General features: G+C 37.2%; 1 protein-coding gene across 1 annotated transcript in view; it reads left to right on the top strand.

Annotated features, from left to right (window-relative positions):
* LOC150101107 (laminin subunit alpha lam-3-like) overlaps nt 1-16,118 on the top strand; it is a 789,889-nt gene that overhangs the window by 325,608 nt on the left and 448,163 nt on the right. Inside the window, exon 22 of the mRNA XM_090402236.1 lies at nt 1,325-1,431. Within this exon, the coding sequence (XP_090258362.1) occupies nt 1,325-1,431 (107 nt within the window). The remainder of the gene's footprint in view (nt 1-1,324; nt 1,432-16,118) is intronic.

Raw genomic sequence — 16,118 nt, 5'->3', positions numbered from 1 at the left:
AGTGACACTAATAACAAATTATGGAAATGCACTCAGCATTAATAACATTAAAGAAACAATACCAACGAATATGCTCATCATGTTTGTACGTTTAAAGGGTTATATAACTGCTCAAACCTAAAGCAGCATTAATGTAAAAGGTAGTGTTAGGTAAAGTATGAAAGTTAGATAAAGTTACGAAAGGTAACTCTTTCATTTTTTCTTGAATAATGTTTGTGTATTTTAGTCTACAGTTCATATCTGAGAGCTGTTCAACTTTTATTTGCTTTAAAACTTTCTTATATATTCTTCTTTTCAATATGAAATTCAATTTTATCCTGCTCAAGACTAAATAGTGATCACTTCCAATTTCAAATCCTCTGTCTACTCTGGTGTCCTGCATCAGGTAATAAACATCACTACCAACAATAACATAGTCAGTGAGACTTTTCTTATTGCTTGCCTCTTCTTTCCATGTGAATTTGTGCACATTTTTATGTTGGAACATTTTGTTAGTAATAACCAGTCCATGTCCTGAGCAGAAATCCAACAGGTATTCGCCATTATTATTAGCTTAGCTCTTTTCTCCAAATTTTTTCATATTATTTTTGTATGTCTGACAATCATTTCCTACTCTGCTATTTAGATCTCCAGCAAAGACCAACTTTTTCATTGTGTCAGTTGCTTTCTCTAAAGCCTCAAAAAATTCCACCAGTTCTATCTTAGTTGAACTGGTGGAATTTTGCTGCCTGAATATAACATTTTGTATTTATTGCTCAGAAAGATCTCACCTGGTTTTGTCTTTTTTGTTTCAGTCATCCATATTGTGTCGATCTGGTACTTATCTAATTCCTCACCTAGCTCCATTTCTTTGCCATTCAGGCTTCCTGGTGATGTTGAGTTGGGGCATGTTTTAAGATTTGTTCCAGTAGCTGACTTTTCACTGTTTGCCCTGGTTCCCTGGTGTTGTTCCATCATTTTATATTTTGGTTTAAGCCAATAAGAATACTTAATAAGAATTAAGCATTTTTAATAAGTATTCTTAATAGGAAAACTCAATAAAATATACATATATAATGTCAACTTACACGAAAATGGAGATAATATGACTTTGCTTTGGGTGGAGCTACTACAACAGATGGAAATATTATAATGAAGTACCTCTACTATGTTTCCTTCCTTTTTATTGATTTAAGGTGCTTTGCCATGTGATAAAAACCATAATTTATTTTAGATAATGTTCTTCTCTAATATTCTAAAATAAAAAACATGATCTTTTACATTACTTTAAATTTTCAAACTGAAAGCAAATAGAAGTATAGAAGTATTTTTATTTTAATTATAGAATGTGGTTGTAATCCTAGAGGTTCTTTTAACCTTCAGTGTGATGAAACCACTGGCCATTGTGCCTGTAAGCCACATGTTACTGGTCGTGCATGTGATAAATGTGAGGTATGTCTCTCTTTCAATAATTGATATTTAGTATACTATAGTTGAAAATATAGTAACACTATAATTTCCTCAAATGTACTCTGAAGTACACTGGTGTCCAGGTGGCTTTGGACAAACTACATTTTTACCTGTATGTGAAAATAATTTAATGACTACAGCCAAATGTGGACATACATTAATTGCCAGCATACTAATAAATTATATTACACAAAAAATGTGTTATAAATTTTGTACAAATTAAATTGCAATATTTTGTTGGCAAAAGTTACAAATTTCCTAAGGATGCAGTTAAGAAGTTAATGTACATTGCCTACAGAAAACTATCTGGAGAGACATTTCATAAGGAATGTGTCCGCCCCAAACTGCGATGCAGCTCTCGCAATGTCATACCCCTTAATCCACCAAGTGATTAAGGGGTTCTTGAGGCAAACTGGCTCACTCCTTCAGAGCAAGGATAAGGCCTTTGCTTTCTGGAAGAGAATTTTGAGTAGCAATGCATCTCCCTACTGTGTCTCAGTCATGTTCTTGGTGATTGAGATCTGGGGAGCATGCTGGTCACTCAATTCGATTATTATCCTTGGTCTCCAGAAGTATCTCCATTGTTCATGTACAATACAATGCAGCATTGTTATCCATAAATATTAATTCTTCACCTAGTAGCACCACACCGCACCACACCACTGACGGACCTTTGGGAACTGAACAATCGAAAATAATGTTGAAGAACTTTGCTGCAATATCATTCACCAGTCATAGTCTCTTTTTCCAGCACTTGTAGCTTGGTGTGTCCATTAAGCATAATGACTCCAGTACCACCATATATATCCCTTTCAAGAACATTCTTGCGATGATAAGTAGTACCACTTTCATGCCAGGTCAAGTGTCATCTAGAATCAGAGGAAAGACTAAAATGACTCATCTTGAAAGAGTACACTAGCTTATTGGTGTCTTGTCCAACTTTTCTGGCTACAACACACCACTGAAAATGTGTTTTGCAATGAGCTGAGAATAAAGGGATGCAGACAGGCCTTTAGGCATATAGGCCTGCTTGTCTCAAACATCTTGCTACAGTTTGTCAAGATATCTGCATACCTCTGTTTGAATGGAGCTGACTGTTGTGGTGCATTGATTATGTTTTGCTGTTATAACCAAAAATCTGTCTTCATGCTCTGTGGTAGGGTGAGGATAACTTTTTAGCAAACACTTGGAACGTATTCCATTGGTTTGAAATACTGCCCATAACCTGGATACAATGCTCTGTGAGATTCCAAACTATCTGGAAATATCAGTAATTCTATGGTCATTTCCAAGTTTTCCAATAATTCTTCCTCATGTGAAATCATCTAGATAATGTCTAGAAGACATCCAAGTTTGCAATTTTATTCCTTTATGAAAAGAGCTTCCTTCAAACACAATTCACTTAGCTCAGCCTTTTGCCTTTTATCCTGTTAGTGCTACAACATTGACCCCCTTGCATGCAATTTGAAAATTTGAATTTGTACCTGCTTTCTATTTGAAATCATCAGTTATACAAATTGCCACAAGCTGACTCATCTGAATTTGCAGTGGTAATCTTCAGAAATAGTGTTCACCCTTAGGTTTTGGGCACCAGTGTATATGGGATACTATGATAGCCCCAAAAATGTCAAGACTGCACGAACAGCTTTCTGTCAGTAGGCTGTTATTTATTTGTTAAGTATCTAGCTAGTATTGTTGGTCATCTGTCTGTATAACCCAATACATCTCTCAGTTATCTCTGACCTTCAAATGACTGAACCATCAAATTAACCATGGTATGGATTAGTTTATTAACTGACTTCTAATGCATCACAACATATCATATCTTCTACTGTAATTAGATAATTGAGATATTATTGTATATCAACTTTATAGTTAATTAGGTTTGACTTAGATTATATTAAAGTTGATGTAAATCTGTTCATAATGAACTTCAAAAAGGTTACTGTATATGTTGAAAGAACCATATAGGTTACTAAATTATACTTAAGGAAATAAAACTTCTTTAAATTTAATGAAATGGGACAATTGGATTTTGTGCTCAGATCTGGTCACCAGGATTTATGGGGGATGAAGTAACCTTGGGCACAGCACAGAAACTGATTACAAAAATGATATCAGGACTGTATAACATTGATTATGAGGTTAGGCTGAGAACATGGAGTTGGTTGATAGAAGGCAAAGTGTGTGTGGGGGGGAGGGGGGGGATATGACTGACACATTTAAGTTGTGAAAGGTTTATTGTCATATCAACATTGAAAATATTTTTCATATGGTAGAACGAGGGAAAGGAGCAAGGACACGGGATCATCCCTGGAAGTTGCAAAAGAAGCTGGTGAATAAAAGGGTAAGAAGTGGGATTTTGCATGGAAAATGGTAGGAGCATGGATGCATTGCTTGAGAGGTTGGTGAATGTGCAGACTGTAGTTGATTTTAAGGAGTGGTATGATGGACTTTCTGTTGACTGGTGTTGGCTTCCCACGATGAGTCTTGCAACTTCATGGTCAGGAAAGCTATAATAATAAATAGCAGTGAACATGCAAACACAATATATATATATATATGTATATATATATATATTATTATTATTTTTTTTTTTTTAAGGAGAATCGCTTATATGACTATATAGCTGAATGTCGTCATCATCAAATTCCTGCCATGTACCCTCAAGGGGTGTAAGATATGATAGTACTACATGAAAAAATTACATCATTACTAACTTCCTATCTACAATTTTCCTCCAAATCAGTCTGTTACTTGTCAAGACTACAACATTATCAGATCTTATATTTCTATCGTCTAAAGCACTTTGTACTGTATCAATCCACCTATATCTTGGTCCTCCTCTGGGTCGTTTTCCTGCCAACCTGGCAGAGAACACTTGTTTTGCTAATCTTTCTTCACCCATACCACCTGAGATTAGCTCTGCTAATACATTCCTGAATGTTGACAATGTCAAGATCTTTCCTAATATCCTTGTTTTTAATATGATATTGTCATTGATGCCATCTGTTCACACCTATAATCTTTTTCAGGACTCTCATATCTGCAGTCTCTAGTCTTTGGTCAAGTGTTTTACTTCTGACCCAGCTCTCAGATCCATAAGTTAAAACTGGTTTGAAAACTGTCTCATACACAGCTAATTAGTGTTCCGACTAATTTCTCTCTTATTCCATATGAATTTATTCAATAGACTTCCTACCATACCAGCTTTGTTGATTCTGTTGTCTATTTCCATATTTAACTTACCATCTTCAGTAAAAATCGTGGCTAAGTAGCTGAAATGTTTCACTTGTTCCACACGTTCTGCATTCACAACACAGTTGACATTTTCAATGATTCTGCCCATTTTCATTGTCTTTGTCTTTTTATTGCTGACCTTCATACCATATCTATTACAACAGCTATTCAATTTAGTCAGAGAATCTTGCAGACAGGCGTAGCGGATTTATTTAGAAGTATAACATCATCTGCATAAAGCAAAGAGCTGACATTAACATCTTCAATTTTGATATCATGTTTAATACCACTTTACTTCATAATGTCATCCATATAGATAACAGAGGAGATAATGTACATCCTTGTCCCACACCAGATTTAACATTAAACCATCTTCCTGTACTTCCTTCAATTCTAACTGCTGACTTACAACTCAAAAAAGACTAAGTATAGCTTGATATAATGACCCATTGACACCATATAACTGTAGCATATTGAATAGCTTCTCTCTTGACACCTTGTCATATGCCTTTTCCAAATCGACAAAATTTAAATACAGATCTCTGTTATATTCCCTTGCTTTCTCAAATATTTGTCGTTCTTGCTTGTTGTGGAAGAAAAGCTTGTTCTTTGCCAAGCTTTTCTTCCACAATTCTTCTCAACCGTTTCTCAAATATACTTGCATAGATCTTGCCAGGAACACTCAATAGGGAAATACCTCTGTAATTCTCACATTTAGTTTTATTTCCCTTTTTATATATGGGTACTATGAGAGCTCTACTCCAATCATCGGGAATTTGTCCCTCTGACCAGGCATTCTGAACTATGCAGTGCAGCCACTGTAAGACTTTTACATTACCATACTTCAGCATTTCTGGTCGAATATCATCTACTCCTGCAGCCTTTCCACATTTCAAGCCTTTGATGGCTTTTTCTACTTCAAGTATGGATATGTATTCCTGACTGCATGCCTGGTCAGTATTTTTTACCACTGTGCTGTCATAGCTTGTTTCATTTAGCAGTTTTTCAAAGTAATTACTACATACTTCAAGGATATCTTTTTCTCCAGTTTTCATGTCACCTTTATCATCTCTAACTCTTTTTACAGCACTCTTTCCTCCATTCCTAAGCTTCTTCAACAACCTCCAGAATATTTTTCCACCTTCTTGATATTTATTTTCTATATTCTTGCCAAAGTCCTCCCATGACTTTTGCTTAGCTAGTTTTACACAGTGTTTAGCATTCTTGCATTTGTCTCTGTATTCTCTAAGAGCACAAGCTGACTTATTTGCCAGGAACTTTTGATATGCTTTCTTTTCCTTCACTGCTTCTTTAACTTCCTGTGTCCACGATGGAGTTCTTATTTTTCTATCCTTGCAGACATTATCACCACATGCCTCTCTGGCAGAATCAATCAATGTTTTCTTCAGCGTTTGCCACTCAATCTCCAAGGTTCGATTCCTGTTCTCAAACTCTTTCATTTTTTCTTCAATAATCTTTGTGTATTTTAGTCTACAGCTCACATCTGAGAGCTGCTCAACTTTTATTCGCTTTAAAACTTTCTTACCTGTTATTCTTTTCAATATGAAATTCAATTTTATCCTGCTCAAGACTAAATAGTGATCACTTTCAATTTCAAATCCTCTGTACACTCTGGTGTCCTGCACCAGGGAGAAAACATCACTATCAACAATAACATAGTCAATGAGACTTTTCTTATTCCTTGCCTCTTCTCTCCATGTGAATTTGTGCACATTTTTATGTTGGAACATGGTGTTAGTAATAACCAATCGATGTCCTGAGCAGAAATCCAACAGATATTTGCCATTATTATTAGCTTTACTCTTTTCTCCAAATTTTCCCAAAATATTTTTGTATGTCTCACAATCATTTCCTACTCTGCTATTTAGATCCCCAACAAGGACCAACTTTTCCTTTTTTATTGTGTTAGTTGCTTTTTCTAAAGCTTCAACTCCACTTCTACCTTAGTAGAACCTTCTGTGGGAACCACAGGCACAAATAAGTCTCATTGTCCAGTTCGCCATTCTCATATTTGTCCACATTACTCTACTTGAGGACTGACTGCCATTCAAGAAGATTAGCCTCATATTTTGTGTTGAATACTATGGCTACTCCTTCTTTTCCTTGATTGTCATTGCCTGAATATAACATTTTGTATTTATTGCTAAGAAAGATCTCACCAGTTTTTGTCTTTTTTGTTTTAGTCACCCCTAGTATGTCGATCTGGTACTTATCTAATTCCTCAGCTAGCTCTATTTCTTTGCCATTCAGGCTTCTTATGTTGATAGTACCGATCTTTAACTCTGGTGATGTTGAGTTGGGGTTTGTTTTCAGATTTGTTCCAGTAGCTGACTTTTCGCTGTTCGCTGTTCGCTCGGTTAAACAAGGCCCCCGTTGTTTTCGCTAGAGCAAAAACAACGGGGGCCTTGTTTAACCGAGCGACGCTCCAGCCGGCATTTAATTTTGTCATGTCATACCATCATTTTTTATTATGGTGTAATCAATAAGAATACAATTTGGTCGGCTAAATCCCAAATTGCCTGCCCATCCTCGTTCGTTCAGTATCCAAGTAGATACCCAACAGGGTGCACCACGAGAAGGTGAGGATTGGACATTAGGTCAGAAGCCCTGGTCGGTTCTCCGCATTCCTTTAAAGGCTATGTGGAGTTCTTCTCTCAGTTATACAGCTTTGACCCTGAATGTTAAATTAGAAAATAACTAATTTTTAAGGGCACTACTAGTTTCATCTTTCTAGAAGACTTCATTGGTTGCGTAATACACAAAAGAAAAATGAGATAGACAAAAAAACATTGCCTTGGTACATCACTAAAAATTTAAATTATTAACAGATTGCTCAAATTAGAATGGATTCGCAGATCTGCGACTTTCTGCTTGAGAATGACAATGCAGCTGGTCTGTGAATTCATAACAACCTCCAATTCATTCACCTTGGTTCCCACAGTAGTCTTTCCCTTATGTCACAGCAGTGACATCACGTTGATGATATACCATTGCAAAGTGGTCACTCAGTAACTCAACTATTTTATCTGCCTCTGTCACTTCATCATCATCATCACACATGTAGGTTATTCTTCCTCTCATTTGCCATATATTGAAATAACTCTTTGGGATTTCATTTGGCCTACTCAGCTAGTCTCTTAATCTGAATTTGCCTTCCTCACTATCTGGATACGATTCTGCAACATCCATTGAATAACATGGATAAGAAGTGCAGTTTTGTCTCTCACTATTTCATCCACCTCAGCCAGTAGGGAGGTTAAAAGTATTTAGAGATAATGATCTTAATAAGCCATCAACTATTGAGTTTGCTGACACAATATTGTAAAACTCAATAATTTAAATATCTAGGCTCTATAATCACCAAAGATAATAAGATGCAAACAGAAATAAAGATGAAACTCCAAACAGGGAATAAATCACACGTCTCACTTCATCACCTCCTATCATCTAAAAATCTGTCATATGAATCTAAAACAAATACTTACAGAATGCTAATTAGATCAGTCGTATTATGCGGTGCAGAGACATGGAATATAACAAAAGCTGATGATGATCAACCGCAACGTTTCTAACAAAAAATCTTAAGGAAAATATTTGGGCTAGTTAAAGATCCTGTGGCAGATAAATGCAGAAGGCGAACAAATAAAGAACTGTATGAACTTTATAAGAGGCCACTAATAATAAATGAAATCAGAGCTAGTTGCATCAGATGCTTAGTTCACCTGAAAAGAATGGGGGGGGGGGGATAACAGGCTAGTGAGGAGAACTCAAATGGAAAATGTTGTAGAGGAAGACCCGACAGAAGATGAATAGATAACATCAAAATGGACATGAAAGAGCTGAACCTGCGAAACTCGAAGGAATTGGCTAAGAATAGGAAAAAATAGAGAACTGTAGTGCTTGCAGCTAAGAACCTTAAGAGTTTGCGAAGCTTGAGAAGAAGAAGAAAGCTCTCTCTCTAGTCACCTAACACTAAAAAAAAATTTAAGGGATGCAATCTGTCGACATTATAAATTCTTCATTCTGTCAAACTCAGGCCATAGGTTCAACAATCTGACATCATTCCTTCTGCACAATCTGCATATGGATTCATTTGCTATCAACATCCTCCTCCTTTGTTCACCTCTGTCATTTTGTGGCAAAAATTACAATTTTTACCTTATTTTTCACTTTGTCCAACAATTCCTTTCCATCTTTCCTCATAGAATACTTCTGTCATCCCAGATCAGTAGTGCCAACCAAGACAATTAGTTCTTTTGCCTTACCTGACTGCATCTGGATGCCATCAATAATATGATTAATTTTTGCACCAAAGAAACAAGATTTTATTGCACTTCATCAAGTACTCCTCTGATCACTGAGTTTGTGCACAAAATTTTCTCCTTGCTTTGACCACTTGCTTCTTTTTATACTCAGCTCTGCTAATCTCTTTTCATTTCTGCAATTTTTCAGTTTCATACTTTGTCCTGTAAAGGATAACATGCAAGCATGCCATTTCCTTATTAAGGCTTGCTTCATTTTGCTGAACTTCCACCACCACACATTCAGCAATAATTCTGACATTAACATTTCTCAATCTACCACTGATATGCGTACTTTAATAACACTTGATTTGTTCTCACCACTGAACTGCAATTACTCTTGAAACACTTACCACACTTGCTTACCAGTTTTGCTCTCCTTCCATCAATCGTTTTGCAACAAATACATCCCTCTCTCGTGCATGTGTGCACAAACACACACATACACACACACACTGTGCAAAATCAGATAAATACGATTCACCCAACAATGAAGTGTTTGCCATCATTGCTCTACCACCCATTCATGCCATACATATTGAATTTAAACAAAAACTACAGTGAAGTAACCTATTATTAGTAACTAAATCATGAATAAATGACATCTCTCAGCACTGCTAATAACAATACAATATATAAAATGTCCCACCTCATGGTGAATCTGATAAAAAAAATATATAATTTTTTTATCAGATAATTTAAAACGGTAAAAATTTTTATGCCAAAAATTCAGAAAATCATCAGCATTAAGGATGTATATTTATTAATTACAGTCTGGATAGTATATAAATTTCTGTTGATTACAACAAACTTTAGATGATGTTCTTTGCTTAACTGTTATTCACTTCACTGTTTGCTGCATGTTGCATATCAATCAGTTGTTTTTGTGCTAGATACCAGTCATGTAAATATCTCACTAGCGAGGTGTCCGCCAAGTGGAGTACCATGGTCATCTGATATATATCACAGTTGTATGTTCACAACTGTGATATACCAGGTGATTATAAAATAACATCAAGTGTTCAGAGCCCTCTAGCGAGTAATGTATTGGACAAAACACACAAATATTCGGTAGACATACACAGTGGAACATGGGGATTCGATTTAATGGAAAAAAATAGTACAAAAAGTCGCCATGGGGAAATTTTGGCGCTGCCAAATTAATTTTAGTAGGCATGACTAATGAATGACTAAATGACAAATGAGAGACAGCACACATCAATTTCATGATGTTTATTGTTGATTACAAATGAGGTTCAATATGACCACCATTCTTATGTTCCAGGAACTGCATACGGTGCACGACATTTTCCACAGCGGCTCGCAACATATTGGAATTGATTTGTCTCCCGTGTAACATTATTCGATCTTTCAAAGTTGGAATATCAGATACATGTCCTTGATACACAATGCTTTTAAGAAATCCCCACAGACAAAAGTCAAGGATTGAGATCAGGCGATCTCGGTGGCCATGGCGCAGGAAATGCACGACTAATGATTCTTCTGTCAGAGAAATGTTGTCGCAAAACACGCTGTACCTGTAGTCCGATGTTGGGTGGTGCACCATCCTGCATGAAGATGGTTGAATTGCGACATCCTCTTTGCTGCAGTTGTGGAACCACAAAGTTCAGTAGCATATTGGCATACCTGTTAGCATTGACGGAACAGGTCACTGGTCCATTTTGGTGATTTTCCTTGTAAAAGTATGGACCGATGATAAAAGATGCCGTAAATCTGCACCACACTGAGACTTTGGGCAAGTGGATAGGCATCTGCAGACACACTTGTGGATTAGTTGCAGCCCAAATGTGACAGTTGTGTGTGTTAATATTGCCATTCAAATAAAAGTGCACTTCATCACTCCATAAAATCTGCCACGGCCATGCATCATCCACTTCCATGCACGCTAAGAATCTCAAAGATAAGTCGATTCATGTGGTCGCAATTCTTGAACATGACTGATTTTACAGGGATAAAACTTCAACATCTGATGTAGAAGTTTTATCCCTGTAAAATTTTCCACACTTGTGTATACGATATCCATTTGCCGGGATATTGCTCGTGCACTGCTGGTACCCTGCACATACGTCATCTCTTTTTCCACAATAGCAGTTGCAGCTTGTTCAACTTGTTGGTGATTGATTGGTTTGCGTCCCCTTCCTACCTGACTGCTAGAGTTCCAGTAGTTTCAAATCGGCGAATCAATTTTTGTAAGTTTGTTATGCTAATCTGTCCTTTTTGTAAATTTTTCATACGCCGAAAATCACGAAGACAATCTCTGGCATTATTGTTCTGCTGATAATAGAGTTTGACTAACAAAGCACGCTCACACAAGGTAAGAGGCATCGAAAAGCAGTTTGTCTATGAATGATAAGTACTCTCACAGGCTTTTCTTTTATTACATGATCGCTCACAAGAAATGTGATAATGCAAATTAATGCATTTTACTCGGTAAACAGCGCCAAAATTTCCCCTGTTGGCGACTTTTGGTACTTTTTTTTCCGTTCCCCATGTTCCACTGTGTACGTCTACCGAATCCCCATGTTCCACTGTGTACGTCTACCAAATGTTGGTGTGTTTCGTCCAATACATTACTCTCTAGAGGGCTCTGAACACTTGACGTTATTTTTTAATCAACCAGTATATCAGATGAACTTGGTTGTTTTTAAGCTTTTGTTAATGTGGCTAACATTTACTCTGTGTTACTGCCAATGTTGAAGCAAATATGTTAACTATTTAAATAGTAGCTTGTTTATCAATCTGTTGGACAGATTGATAAAAAGAAAACCCAAACATTTTATTGTGATAGATTACCATTTATTATTATTTATTTATTAATAATATATGATTATTTTCACACACATTTTCAGTTCTAATGATTATAGTATGTCTTGACTCTTTTATGCCACTATCCCCAAAAAAAAAAAAAATATATATATATATATATATATATATATCATAAAAACAAACAACAACAACAAAAAAAAAAAACTCAGTAAAATGAAACTCTTAACATTTGAAAAGCATTTAGGTTACATTTTTAGAATCAATATAAAGTTTATATATTTTTGGAAAATAAAAAAAATAATTAATTCATTCTCAACTATCCAACTTTCTACACATTCCATTATTAGGTATGAAGTAAACTAATTATGAGTGTCCACTGCTCATGTTTTAGGTTGTTATGTTATGATTAGCTGGTTACTTTGTCGTATGCCTGAGTACTATCTAAAGATAAAGCGATGCATGCATATTCTCTCATCTTATTAACTCTGTAATGGAACAGAGTTCCATTACAGAGTTAATTATAATTCAAAAAACAGGTGAATTATCATTAGTAGTAGGTGCATTAAGTAAGTTTTTTTTTTTTTTTTTTTTTTAACTATTTATGACATAAAGTATGTCATGAAACACCAACATTACACAAAGAGAAAATGGTTTGAATGATAAAAAAAATGAGGAATTATTTGTAGGAAGTGAGATCGCTAGGCTGCGCGCAGTGATACAAGATGCGCAGCGGCAATTAGAGCACCTGCAAAACTCTTTCCAGAGTGATTCGGCTAACGGAAATAAACAGCGTGGGCGAGTTTCCGAAATGAAGGAGAGAGTATTGTATGGTGACTCGTTATTAAGAGGAGTAATAGATGGGAGTGTAACTAAATCGTACTTGCTGGGTGCGAAATTTAAGGATGTAAGTGAGAGCATTAGAGTGCAAAAACAGAGGGTGAAAGAAATAACAATTGTGGCTAGTACGAATGAATTGAAAGGTGATAAATTTTTTATGAGAGAGGACTTGAAAGTATTGTTAAAGGTAGCGAAAGAAAAGAGTGACAGAGTTAGAATGGTGAGTCTGTTACCGCGGTATGACAGAGAGGAGTTTAGAAGGAGGGCCATAATCGCAAATGATATTATGCGCAGGTTATGCGGACGGTGTGGTGTGGAATTTGTGGACGTGTGGAATGAGTTTGATGGGCGAAAGGACTTATACAAGATGGATGGACTGCATTTGAATGGACTTGGTGTGCGGAGACTGGAAAAAGTGTTGCTGAATGAAGTGAAAATGGATGTGCAGAACCAGGGAAACTAGAACTACCAAGGAGGGGGGGAAGTGGATATCCAGACATCAGTGAGACAGTTGAGTGTAAAAATGTATATAATGTACCTGAGCCAGCAATAAGGACAAAAAATGGGAATGGGATATTTAGAATAACGCATCAAGATAGCGGTGAGACAAAGGTAACACTGCAATTCATGTATACTAATGCCAGGAGTATTAGGAACAAGAAGGAAGAATTTTTGGCCTTGATTGGCTCTTCCTGGCCACAGGTTATTTGCATTAGTGAAACATGGCTGACGGAAGATGATATAGTTAGTGGGATAGAATGTGTAGGTTATAGTATGTTTAGGAGGGACAGAGAGAATAAAATTGGGGGAGGGGTGTTATTGATGATAGCTGATTAACTGCAGCCAAGGAGAATTGAAGTATTGCAGGATAGTGAAAAGAGCTCATTTGATGCTATTTGGTGTGAGATTGATACTGGCAGAATAAAATATACAGTTGGGTGCTGCTATAGACCAGGTGATGGAATAGATGGTGGAGATGGTATGCATAAACAAATTGATGAAATGAGTGGAAGGAGGGTAATTATTATGGGGGATTTCAACTATGGTAACATTGATTGGAAGGAGGAGAGGACACATGTGAGGAAGGAAATGGATTTTATTCAATTATTAAGGGATAACTATCTGAAACAGCATGTAATTGAAAATACTAGGGGTGTGAGAGTGCTTGACCTGGTAATAGTATCTGAGAATTTGACTGTAATGAATATGACCATGTTGCCACCTATTGGTGAGAGTGATCATAAGGTCTTGACCTGGGAGGTGGCTAAGGGTGTGAAATTTGTGATTAAGACAGGGTATATGTGGAATTACCATGCTGGCAAGTATGACAAGCTTAGGAGATTGCTTGGATCAGTGCCATGGCATGTACAACTGCAAGGGCTGGACGTCAGTAGAGCATGGGAAGTGATCAAAGAGCATTTACAGGAGGTTATGGCTGATTGTATACCTAAGGTCCGAATAGTGAAACAAGGAGGGGTTAAATGGATGAATAACAACATTAAGCTTGAGCTGCAAAAAAAGAAACAACTATGGAGGGAATTTAAAGAAAGGGGTGACCTGCAGGCACACGAACGGTATAAAGTACAGGTTAGAAGGGTAACGAGTGTGGTAAAAACAGCAAAAGCCGATTATGAAAGGAAACTAGCTATGCAAGCAAAAGAGAATCCCAAACAGTTCTTTCAATATGCTGCAAGCAAGAAAAAAACTGTACATGGCAAAATGATTTTAAGGAATGACGATGGTAAAGAGTTCACTGAACCAGTCGATATAGTGGAGTTACTGAGCGCGCACTTTGCAAAAGTATATCATCCAGGTGGTGACGTTGAAAAAATGAAAGAACCATTAGTTTATATGGGAATTGTGATGAATGAAGTGGAGGTGAATAGTCTATTACAGAACCTTAATGTGAATACATCTGTGGGATTGGATGGTATACCGGCACGGGTCTTGCATGAAGCGGCTAATGAATTATCAGTGCCCTTGACCATGTTGTTTAATCTGAGTCTCAGGTCTGGCTTAGTCCTGAAGGCGTGGAAAGAGGGGAAAATAGTTCCACTGCATAAAGGAGGATCCAAGACTATGGTTGCAAATTACCGACCGATCAGCATATCAGGAGTCGTTGTCAAGGTCTTGGAGAAAGTAGTCAAGGGAAAAATACAGGAATGGATTGATGAAAATGAGATACTGTACAGAGGACAGCATGGCTTTGTGAAGGGTAGATCATGCCTCAGTAACTTGCTCAAGTTTTATAACAAGGTGACGGCTGAACTGGATAAGGGAAATGGGTTTACAGTGATACTGCTGGACCTGGCAAAGGCGTTTGACAGGATACCACATGGAATTCTAATCCGTAAACTACAACATATGGGAATGGATATAGGGTTGGTGAGATGGATAGTTGGGTGGTTGATGGAGAGATATCAAAGAGTAGTTTATTCAGGAGTAGAGTCCAAAAAACGGCCTGTGACTAGTGGTGTGCCACAGGGTTCTGTTCTTGGACCACTGCTGTTTAATCTGTTCATTAACGATATAGGGAATGGTCTAAGTGGGACAGTTCATTTGTTCGCTGATGATGCAAAGTTGGGTAGGGCAATAGTGAATGCAGAAGATGTCAAAGTCTTGCAAGATGACTTAGATAGATTGGAGTTCTGGACTAAGGAGAATGGATGTCAATTTAATGTGACAAAATGTAAGGTTATGCATTTCGGAGTGAAAAGATTAGCAGCAGTATACCACATTGGTGGAACTGTACTCCAAGAGATTGATGAGGCCAGGGACTTGGGAGTGTTGGTGGATAAGAAGATGAAGTTTAGGGGGCACATTGCGAAAGTAGCTAAATCAGCTCATCAACTCACTTGGTTGTTGAAAAATACCTTGACGAGCAGAGAAAAACAAGTTATTGTACCTCGGTACCGAGCCCTGATAAGACCTCATCTCGACTACTGTGCCCAGATTTGGTCACCTCGGTTCCTTCTTGATGGGGAGGAGGTTGAGAGGATCCAGAGGCGAGTGACTAAGATGATAGCAGGTCTATGGAATGAACCATATGAGAACAGGTTGAAGATTTGTGGGTTGCAGAAACTAGTTGATAGGCGAAAAAGGGGAGATATGATTGAGACATTCAAATTGCTAAAAGGATTCTATAGGATTAATTCAGATGATATTTTTGAGATCAGGACTGGTGGTGGGAGAACTAGGGGACACCCATGGAAGCTGGGCAAGAGCGTGGTTAGCAGGGGTGTTAGAGCTGGGTTCTTTACTTTTAGAGTGGTAAATGAGTGGAATAAGCTGCCAGAGTCTGTTGTGGGTGCTATGACAGTGAGCGAGTTCAAGGCAAGTCATGATAGATACTGTGAGAATGTTGAACAGCTGTGTGAACATGATGTTTAGGGCCTCCCTCGATGAGTCTAAGGACTCCTGGAGTAGCCCGTGGTAATAATAATAATAATAATAAATGAAGTTTCAGCAATGAAGCTGAAACTC

The sequence above is a fragment of the Typopeltis vanoorti genome, chromosome 12 (genome assembly GCF_054136105.1).
Source record: "Typopeltis vanoorti isolate ZY-2024b chromosome 12, IOZ_Tvanoo_1.0, whole genome shotgun sequence".
NCBI classification, from domain to species: domain Eukaryota; kingdom Metazoa; phylum Arthropoda; class Arachnida; order Uropygi; family Thelyphonidae; genus Typopeltis; species Typopeltis vanoorti.
The sequence above is the reverse complement of the archived record's forward strand: the minus strand, read 5'-3'. Positions and strand labels throughout refer to the sequence as shown.